The sequence below is a fragment of the Xenopus laevis genome, chromosome 6L (assembly GCF_017654675.1).
Source record: "Xenopus laevis strain J_2021 chromosome 6L, Xenopus_laevis_v10.1, whole genome shotgun sequence".
NCBI lineage: Eukaryota > Metazoa > Chordata > Amphibia > Anura > Pipidae > Xenopus > Xenopus laevis.
In genome coordinates this window covers 12,819,056-12,829,713 of record NC_054381.1, presented here as the reverse complement: position 1 = coordinate 12,829,713, position 10,658 = coordinate 12,819,056, and the positions used below count along the sequence as shown (strand labels likewise).

The 10,658-nt window shown below is 43.7% G+C and overlaps 1 protein-coding gene across 1 annotated transcript; it reads left to right on the top strand.

Annotated features, from left to right (window-relative positions):
* The first annotated feature begins 2,607 nt into the window (after positions 1-2,607).
* Positions 2,608-6,827, top strand: LOC108718728 (gamma-crystallin N). The gene is made up of 4 exons (XM_018267120.2): positions 2,608-2,829; positions 4,894-5,142; positions 5,623-5,768; positions 6,611-6,827. Exons 1-4 carry the CDS (start codon positions 2,809-2,811, stop codon positions 6,744-6,746), a joined length of 552 nt encoding a protein of 183 aa, XP_018122609.1. The 5' UTR covers positions 2,608-2,808; the 3' UTR covers positions 6,747-6,827.
* Positions 6,828-10,658: the final 3,831 nt, after the last annotated feature.

Sequence of the window (10,658 nt, the reverse complement as noted above, 5' to 3'; positions counted from 1 at the left end):
ATTGCCCTGGGCAAGAGCATGCTCAGTTTGCTCCTCTTCCCCACCCCTCTCCCTTTTCTACTGTAATCTGAGCCCAGAGCAGGGAGAGACTCAGGCAGGAAGTGATGTCACACCACATTAATACTGCAGCTCCTATCCTAAACAAACAGAGAGTTTCTAGAGCTTTTTACTCAGGTATGGTAAAACATTCTACAGAATAAATATTGCATTCTAGCTTGCACTATTGCAGCTAATCTATTGGCAATAAAATGCCTCCGTAGCTTTCCTTCTCCTTTAAAGAGAATGAAGAAAGTTTATTTTCCAATGCCGTCTATAGTTGTGGAGGAGTCAAATATATTACTGTGCCCCATTCTTCATATAAAGAGGAATAGCACAAGCCTTGCGGAGAGCTACTCTATGACTCCTGGGCTATGGAATGATGAATGAATTTTTATTTAATATACCCCTGGCGTGCAAATCGCAGACTCCTAGAGTCAGTACCAGAACAGATCAGAACCCAGAAGGGTCAGTACTAGTAAATCTCAGAACCCCAAAGGGTCAGTACTAGTAAAGATCAGAACCCCGAAGGGTCAGTACTAGTAAAGTTCAGAACCCCGAAGGGTCAGTACTAGTAAAGTTTAGAACCCCGAAGGGTCAGTACTAGTAAAGATCAGAACCCCGAAGGGTCAGTACTAGTAAAGATCAGAACCCTGAAGGGTCAGTACTAGTAAAGATCAGAACCCCGAAGGGTCAGTACTAGTAAAGATCAGAACCCTGAAGGGTTAGTACTAGTAAAGATCAGAACCCCGAAGGGTCAGTACTAGTAAAGATCAGAACCCAGAAGGGTCAGTACTAGTAAAGATCAGAACCCAGAAGGGTCAGTACTAGTAAAGATTAGAACCCCGAAGGGTCAGTACTAGTAAAGATTAGAACCCAAAAGGGTCAGTACTAATAAAGATCAGAACCCAAAAGGGTTAGTACTAATAAAGATCAGAACCCCGAAGGGTCAGTACTAGTAAAGATCAGAACCCCGAAGGGTCAGTACTAGTAAAGATTAGAACCCCGAAGGGTCAGTACTAGTAAAGATCAGAACCCCGAAGGGTCAGTACTAGTAAAGATCAGAACCCCAAAGGGTCAGTACTAGTAAAGATCAGAACCCCGAAGGGTCAGTACTAGTAAAGATTAGAACCCCGAAGGGTCAGTACTAGTAAAGATCAGAACCCCGAAGGGTCAGTACTAGTAAAGGTCAGAACCCAGAAGGGTCAGTACTAGTAAAGATCAGAACCCCGAAGGGTCAGTACTAGTAAAGATCAGAACCCAGAAGGGTCAGTACTAGTAAAGATTAGAACCCAAAAGGGTCAGTACTAATAAAGATCAGAACCCAAAAGTGTCAGTACTAATAAAGATCAGAACCCCGAAGGGTCAGTACTAGTAAAGTTTAGAACCCAGAAGGGTCAGTACTAGTAAAGATCAGAACCCCGAAGGGTCAGTACTAGTAAAGATTAGAACCCAAAAGGGTCAGTACTAATAAAGATCAGAACCCCGAAGGGTCAGTACTAGTAAAGTTTAGAACCCAGAAGGGTCAGTACTAGTAAAGATCAGAACCCCGAAGGGTCAGTACTAGTAAAGATTAGAACCCAAAAGGGTCAGTACTAATAAAGATCAGAACCCAAAAGGGTCAGTACTAATAAAGATCAGAACCCCGAAGGGTCGGTACTAGTAAAGATCAGAACCCCGAAGGGTCAGTACTAGTAAAGGTCAGAACCCAGAAGGGTCAATACTAGTAAAGATCAGAACCCCGAAAGGTCAGTACTAGTAAAGATCATAGTCCCGTAGGGTCAGTAGCACAATCCCCCTAGGGTCAGTGGCAGTGCGGATCAGAACTAGTGAAGATCATAGTCCCATAGGGTCAGTAGCAGTGCGGATCAGAACCCCCTGGGGTCAGCATGACTGCACAGTGATGACAAGATTTCCCTGAACTGCTTTAAAAAGTTGAAAACGTATATTGCCTCGTTAAAAAAAAAAGAAGAAGCAATTTCAGACAATCTTAGAATGCACAGCCTGGGGCTTACAAAAGCACATCTATGATTTCCATTTGAACAGCCATAAAATAAATTAGTTTTAATGTAAATATCCCCTTTAAGTTGATCATACAAGGGTAGACCCTGCTTGAGGCCACCAGACAAGCAAAGGCCAAGTAAAGGATAACAGACCTTTATCCCTGTGTTTCTATAAAAAATAGAAACACAGGGATAAAGGTCTGTATGTGACATTAACAGGGAGAATATAATGTTTTTTTTTAGCAGACAGTAAAGAAGATTCTATGCCTATCTGCATTTGTATGTGAGAGCGGGACTGCCATGTTGCTTGCCTCAGCTGTTTCACTGGAAAGCCATTGTTGATGGTGATTCCCTGTTGAGACCTATGGATAATGTATATAATGTAGGACATAACGTAGCAAATACATATATAAGGGACCAATACTTGATTCTGTAGATTAATAGCCTCTCCTATGGGCCTAACATTGACTCTCATTTAACAGAGAATTGGCTGATACAAATAGAGCTTCCCCTTGTCAGCCAAATTCCTGCCGTGCAGATCTTTTGTTTCAGGGTCCCACAGTATATGAAAAACCCGGGATCAGCAGTGCCAGATACAGCACATTTTGCCTACCCAGCAGAAATGTTAAAGCCCCTATAGCTGCTGCATTGTCCCGCCGGCCTCGCGAGAGCAGCCCCTGTCTCAACTGTCATATATATGGGGGCATCCAGATTTTCTCCCCTGTCACTTTAGTCCTGGGTTGGATTGGCCACTGTCCAGCAGGAGAAGATGTCTCAGTATTCAGGAAAGGTAAGTACTACTACTACTAGATGCCAAGGTGATATCATGTTCTGTTATGGTCCTACAGAAGATACAGCAACTATAACTATACTATATCTATTACTTTAACTGTATACTGTTCACATAGAGACTGCTCTTATCATTCAGTGGTGTAGGCTGCCCCTGTGTACGCGTTAAAACCTCCATTTATAACTGGCGCTACAAGAGAGGTGCTAATAGGGGATTCTTTGGCTGGGCTTAAAAATAATGTGAACATCTTTAATAGGATAGCTGTAGTTCAATAGAAACTAGGGATGCACCAAGTCCAGGATTCGGTTTGGGATTCGGCCTTTTTCATCAGGATTCGGCCGAATCCTTCTGTCCGGCCGAACTGAATCCGAATTTGCATATGCAAATTAGGGGCAGGGAGGGAAATCGCGTGACTTTTTGTCACAAAACAAGGAAGTAACAATTTTTCCCCTTCCCATATGCAAATTAGGATTCGGATTCTGTTCGGTATTCGGACAAATCTTTCACTTAGGATTCGGGGGTGCGGCCGAATACAAAATAGTGGATTCGGTGTATCCCTAATAAAAACAGAAGCCAGGGCCAGAGGTTGGACATCCTATTGGGCTGTCATGCCTTACTACAGGTATGGGATCCATTATCAGGAAACCAGTTATCTAGAAAGCTCCGAAGTATGGGAAGGTCGTCTCCCATAGACTCAATTTTTTTCTCAAATTTTTTAAAATTATTTCTTTTTCTCTGTAATAATAAAACAGTAGCTTGTACTTGACCCCAACTAGGATATAGTTAATCCTTATTGGAGGCAAAACCAGCCTATTAGGTTTATTTACTGTTTAAATTATGTTTTAGTAGATTTAAGGTATGGGGATCCAAATTTTGTAAACAGTGGCGTAACTAGATGTTGCTGGGCCCCACAGCAAATTAATTTTAGGGCCCCCAACATGTCCAGTGTTTGTCCTGTTTTACCAATATATGTTCAAATTGCTCATCAATGAGAGCCTCATGGGGCCCCCTGTAACTCCTGGGCCCCCCTGCAGCCGCAGGGTCTGCTTCCTCTGTAGTTACGCCCCTGTTTGTAAAGATCCCTTATCTGGAAAAACCCGAGCATTCTGGATAACAGACCCCATACTTGTATTCTAACAGCAATGCACCGCTCTCCCTACTTACCTTTGTTGTTCTGTTGGGCCCCACTACATGCTCAGCCCCAAGCCCCTATTTGCACCCCTTAAAGACAGCCCTGCTAGAACTGATATATTTCAGTATATTCCCCTGCACCAGTTTATAATGGAAGCTGAGCTCACAATGCAGCAGGGTCTCCCTCATTCCCACTAGAGAGCAGTTACTGGGAACGTGATGAAGCAGCAGAGGATATTAGTTGTGCTCCCAGTACAGCCGAATCAGTGAGTTCTGACTTGTAGCAGGCACCGGGGGTAGTTATAATATCCCTCCCCACAATTCCTTACATTACAGCAGGGATACAAAATCTCAAGCACTCTAGCTGCTCTATTCTACAACCTGATTCTTCAGCTGGTTGGCTAAGCATGCTGGGAAATGTGGTTTCCCTACAGCCAGATGAGCTTTTGGGCAGTCCCTTGTTCTTATATCAATATGACATCCCTTGAGACAAACGGTGAGAACTCTGGCTTGCCCTTATATGTGTTTGCATTTAATTTCTTCATAGGGCATAGTGATCCCCCAAACCAATCCCCCCTAGAGTCCCATGTAAATCCCCCAACATGTGCTAATGCAAGATGTCTCAGTATTCCCCTTTGGGTGCTTTGGCTGGTTCAGTAGCCCTATAACAGTAGGCCTTCGAAGTTGCCCCCAAGCAGCTCCCAGAGTTCTCATCTTGGATCTTGTTAGGCCTCTTTTGTGAGTCAGTGGCACCGCACATGCTCAGTGGGCTGCTGTTGACAAGCTAAGCTTAGAGGGCGTGGGAAATCATTAGAACCTTAGAGGCAATAGGATCTGTTCTAGAAGCTGAAGCTACAGGACCTAGTTTAGTTTAATGAGTCACTTTCTTCCCCAACCTCTATGGCATTGATAATTTCCCTTTTTATCTCTCAGATCATTTTCTACGAAGGAAAATGTTTCACGGGGAGGAAGCTGGAGGTGTTCGGAGACTGCGACAACTTCCAGGATCGGGGCTTCATGAACCGAGTGAACTCTATCCGGGTCGAGACCAGCGCCTGGATCTGCTACGACCATCCTGATTTTAAGGGGCAACAGTACATCCTGGAGCGGGGGGAGTACCCCGAATTTCACCGGTGGAATGGGCACAATGATCACATGGGATCCTGCAGGCCTGTCAGAATGGTTGGTATCATCCTGGCTCATCATGTTACCCTAGGGCGGCTCTTGGCACGGGGGTAGTGATTGCCTGCTGTTAGGCAAGAAAGCTCCAGGAAAGTACCCCAAAAAAACTGACCTAAAAGTAATTAATTCCATGGCTGTTTCTGCTGTGCCAATGGTGCTATGCTCTCTTACAATAAAGGAGTTGAACTATTTGGCTCCTCCCATAGAGGAGCTGCTCGGGGGCAGGGCCATGCTTCTCAGAAGCTCCTCTATGGGAGGAGCCAATAGAGGAAGTTCAACTCCTTTAATACTGGGAATTTTGGGTCAGCTGGGAGGACACTGGTTGGATATACTTGATTAATAGACACAATTAGACAGGGTCATCGTTAGACAATGCATTGTCTCTAATTGCAGCTGTGATTTCATCATGTGCACTTGGCACTTGTAGCGTTGGCACTGTAGGTGATTGAAGTAACTCTGGGTTTCATTTGTTTCCACCAGCATGGCGAGCGCTACAGGATGGAGCTGTTTGAGGGTAACAACTTCACTGGCCAGTGCATGGAGTTCTTTGACGACTGCCCCTTCCTGCAGGGACGTGGCTGGAACAAAAACTGTGTAAATGCCTGCAAAGTCTATGGAGATGGAGCGTAAGTACCGCACAGTGGCATGAAGCAGAGATAAAATGCGATTGCTAAATATCGCCAGCATGGTACCCCAGGGTCAATCTCTCTGGTCTGTAGTACCTACCTGACCTAATGCACAGCAATTACACATGTGAGCAACATTAGGATCAGTAGTAGTTAACTGTGCAACATTTGCAGAGTCAATAGTTACCTATCAGTGCTTAAAACTGTAAGCTGCATTATGTCTCCATTACAGTGACAACAAATTTGCTAGCAGCCGCAAAAAAAATGGCTGTGATTCTGTTCCTGACAGCCAGCTGAATAAGTGTGATCCTGTTGCTATCATTCAGCCAATTAGCTGTTCCTGACAGACAGCTGAATGGGCATGACACTGTTGCTTGTAGTCAGCCAATTGACTTTGATTGTGATCCTGACAGCCAGATGAATGGCAGTGACACTGTTACAAGCAGTCAGCCAATTGACTGTGATTCTGTTCCTGACAGCCAGCTGAATGGGCATGACACTATTGCTAACAATCAGCCAATTGACTGTGATTCTGTTCCTGACAGCCAGCTGAATGGAAGTGACACTGTTGCTTGTAGTCAGCCAATTGACTGTGATTACGTTCCTGACAGCCGGCTGAATGGCTATGACACTGTTGCTAACAGGGAGCTGATTGACTATGACACTGCTGCAAAGAGCCAGCCAATTAAAGGATACTTTCCTCCAATTTACAGGTGTTCAGTAGGAGGAAATGGGAAGGAAAGCTTCAGAAAAACCTGAACTAATTATGAAGATTGATTTTATTCCTCACAAATGTTTCTTTCTGTGTTTCTTACCTTTTCTCCCCATTTCACTGGTTTCAGCTGGGTGCTGTACGAGGAGCCAAACTATCGCGGGCGCATGTACATCGTAGAGAGGGGCGATTACCGCAGCTTTAACGAGTGGCAGAGCCAGAGCGCAAACATTCAGTCCATCAGACGAGTAGTTAATTATTACTAAACATGCAGCAGGGACCTCGGCACACACTCATTTTTACCTCATGTGCCTGAAACAGAATGTCCAATAAACTCTTCAACTGTGTCCCGACTGCTGTTCTTGTATCTCCACTTGTGTCTCCTACACCAAGGCCCTGATTTATATTGCCCATAATCCAGACACATCACTATAAAGAAGCCCCTGTGGCAAATGGGGGGCTCCGGAGGTATTACGGTATCTAGTGGGTCCTGACTATTTCCAAAGTATGTACACACATATATATATATATATATATATATATATAATGTGTGGCTACTGCTCATGCACTGTGTATCCCAGCATGCTCTCTGTCTGTCTCAGCATTACTGGGAATTGCTGCACCACAGGCCTCATATAGTAAATGCCTCACTATGTTGTGTATAAGGATCTGGGTACAAAAAATGTCCCATGGGGGCACAACATCTGACCTTCTGGCTTTGCCCCTTGTGCATTAGGCAGAAAACAATCCAAAGCCTCCTAAAGGACAAGTCAGAACCATCAAATAGCTCCCTGTGTCAGCTTTCAGCCTTGTGCCTTTATATGGTCACAGAACAACCACTCAGTGACTTCTAATATCCTTATCATTTACAGTAGGGGGTACATTATCCCTTATAATACATGAATGATACTCAGAGTTCCCTGTATACTCAGCCTGTAGCCTTGTGTCTTTATATGGTCACAGAACAACCCCTCAGTGACTTCTAATATCCTTATCATTTACAGTAGGGGGTACATTATTCCTTATAATACATGAGTGATACTCAGAGTTCCCTGTATAACTCAGCCTGCAGCCTTGTGCCTTTATATGGTCACAGAACCTCTCAGATACAGAACACTAGCTTTGTTTTTGGGGTCATTGTCTTGCTGAAAGATGAACTGCTGATATTATGTATCCATGTGATATTTATACAGCAAATATTTTATTATATGATGTGTGATTGATTTTCCCTTATAGGTGGTATGATGACTGTGCAGCTGCTCCATTAGAAAGGAAAACACTCTATAGAAGCTGCAGACAAGGGCTGGTCACAGTGTGGGGTGTAAGATAAATGGTGTTTTTGCTGAATTCGGCCCAAATAAAATAAACAGAGAGGCAGGGCTATTTCTGTGCAAGCAGCAGCATGACTGTGCACTAATATTACAGGGGTGGTTCACCTTTAAGTTAACTGCTCGAATGTTATAAAACGTACGATTCTAAGCAACTTTTCAATTGGTCTTCATTATTTATTTAATTTTTTTTTTTTAATTATTTGCCTTCTTCTTCTGACTCTTTCCTGGTAGCTTTCAAATGGGGGTCACTGACCCCATCTAAAAAAACAAATGCTCTGTAAGGCTACAAATGTATTGTTATTGCTACTTTTTATTACTCATCTTTCTCTTCAGGCCTCTCCTATATATTCCAGTCTCTTATTCAAATCAGTGCATGGTTGCTAAGGTAATTAGGACCCTAGCAATCAGACTGCTGAAATTGCAAACTGGAGAGCTGCTGAATAAAAAGCCAAATAACTCATAAACCACAAATAATGAAAAATTAAAACCAGTTGTGAATTGCCTTAGAATATCACTCTCTACATTGTACTAAAAGGAACCACCCCTTTAATGGCTAAAACGGCTAAATAACTTGTATATCAGGGATCCCCAACCTTTTTTTTACCTGAGAGCCACTTTCACATGTAAAATAAGTTGGAGAGCTATTTGGTAGCCCCTATATGGACTGGCAGCCTACAGGAGACTCTGTTTGGCAGGACACCTGGTTTTTATACAACCAAAATTGGCTCCAACCCCAAAATTCAAAAGTAAGCACTTTCTTTGGGGCCACTGGGAGTAACCTCCAATGGGTTGGTGAGTAACATGTTGCTCGCAAGCTACTGGTTGGGGATCACTGTTGTATATATTAAATGCTCCCCAGGTGATGGGGGTAAGTGCCCTCTAAGTCCCCAGAGGAGAATCATTTGGTCACACTCTCCCTCCTGGTGGAAGGAGTGATAATAAACTGTTTAGTTGACATGTTAATGAAGGCAGAACAGATTTCTTTATTAGTTACTAGAGTTACTAGATGTTACTGGGCCCCACAGCAAAATAATCTTAGGCCCCCCAGAATATCCAGAGGTTGTCCTGTTTCACCAATATATATTAACATTACTCATTATATTGGGCCTCATGGGTCATTATACCTCCTGGGCTTCTTAAACCCTCGTGGGCACCTTATACCTTGTGGGCCCCCTATACCCTCTGCCCTAAACCTCCTGGGCCCCCTATACCTCCTTGCCTATACCTCCTGGGGGCCCCTATAACTCCTGGCCTATACATACTGGGGCCCCTATAGCTCCTGGCCTATACATCCTGGGGCCCCCTATACCTCCTGGCCTATATCTCCTGGCCTATACTTCCTGGGGCCCCTATACCTCCTGGGCCCCTATACCTCCTGGGCCCCTATATTTCCTGGCCTATACCTCCTGGGGCCCCTATATCTTCTGGCCTATACCTCCTGGACCCCTATACCTCCTGGGGCCCCTATATCTCCTGGCCTATACCTCCTGGGGCCCCTATAACTCCTGGGGCCCCCTATACCTCCTGGGGCCCCAATACCTCCTGGGGCCCCTTATACCTCCTGGGGCCCCTGTAACTTCTGGCCTATACTTCCTGGGGCCCCTTATACCTCCTGGGGGCCCTTACACCTCCTGGGCCCCCTATAACTTCTGGCTTATACCTCTCGGGCCCTCCTGCAGCCACAGGGTCTGCTTCCTCTGTAGTTACGCCCCTGTGTATAGGGGACTTTCAGAATGATCAATAAACTCAGTGGAAGGAGGATATAACTATCAGTAGAAAAGCCCAGATGGGGAATCTGGAAGTAATAAGAGGTGAGAATTGCCGGGCAAACAATAGACAAAGACTTCCCGTGGGAAATGAGTTATGATATACTGATATACTGAACTACTGATATACTGATACACTGATACATTGAAATACTGATATACTGAAATACTGATATACTGATCCAATGATCCACTGATCCACTGATCCACTGATACATTGATATACTGATAAACTAATATACTGATATACTGATACACTGATATACTGATATACTGATACACTGATATACTGATATACTGATATACTGATACACTGATATACTGATATACTGATACACTGATATACATCAGTATATCAGTGTATCAGTGATATACAGTGTATCAGGGTATATACTGATATACTGATAAACTAATATACTGATATACTGATACACTGATACATATACTACTAATATACGGACCAGTTCTAGAAGCAGCAGGATACAGATCTTGGGTTAAGAGGTTCCTTACTTGATAAGCTGCTCATTAATGTTGCTCCTCATCAATGTATTAATATGTTCTGCACAAGGATTAACATGAAAGTGAAGTTATTTATCAGACTGTCAGATGTTTGTCCCCATGTGTGTTCATTGCCCTGAGCCTGGCCCATAGAGCTGGTTTCTATTACATGGGATGAGATATAGAATATTTCCTGTCCCACTGCAAGTCTGCCAGAGATGACAGTGTGTGCAGGGAGGATGCTGGGAGTTGCAGTTTAGCTGCACATGGGATATGCCTTACTAAGGGCAATGGCACATACTATCTGGATATGTCCAGGTAACTATTCTGTGACAAGTCTAGGTGGTTTACTTAAAGGGGTGGTTCCTCTATGCAACTTTTCAAGTGATCTTAATTATTTTTTTTTTTTTATAATGTTTCCATTATTTGCTCTCTTAGTCTGTTTTAGATTCTTTCCAGATTTCACTGACCCCATCTAAAAAAAACAAATGCTCTGTAAGGCTCCAAATGTATTGTTATTGTTACTTTTTATTAGTCATCTTTCTATTCAGGCCTCTCCTATTCATATTCCATAGGGATGTAG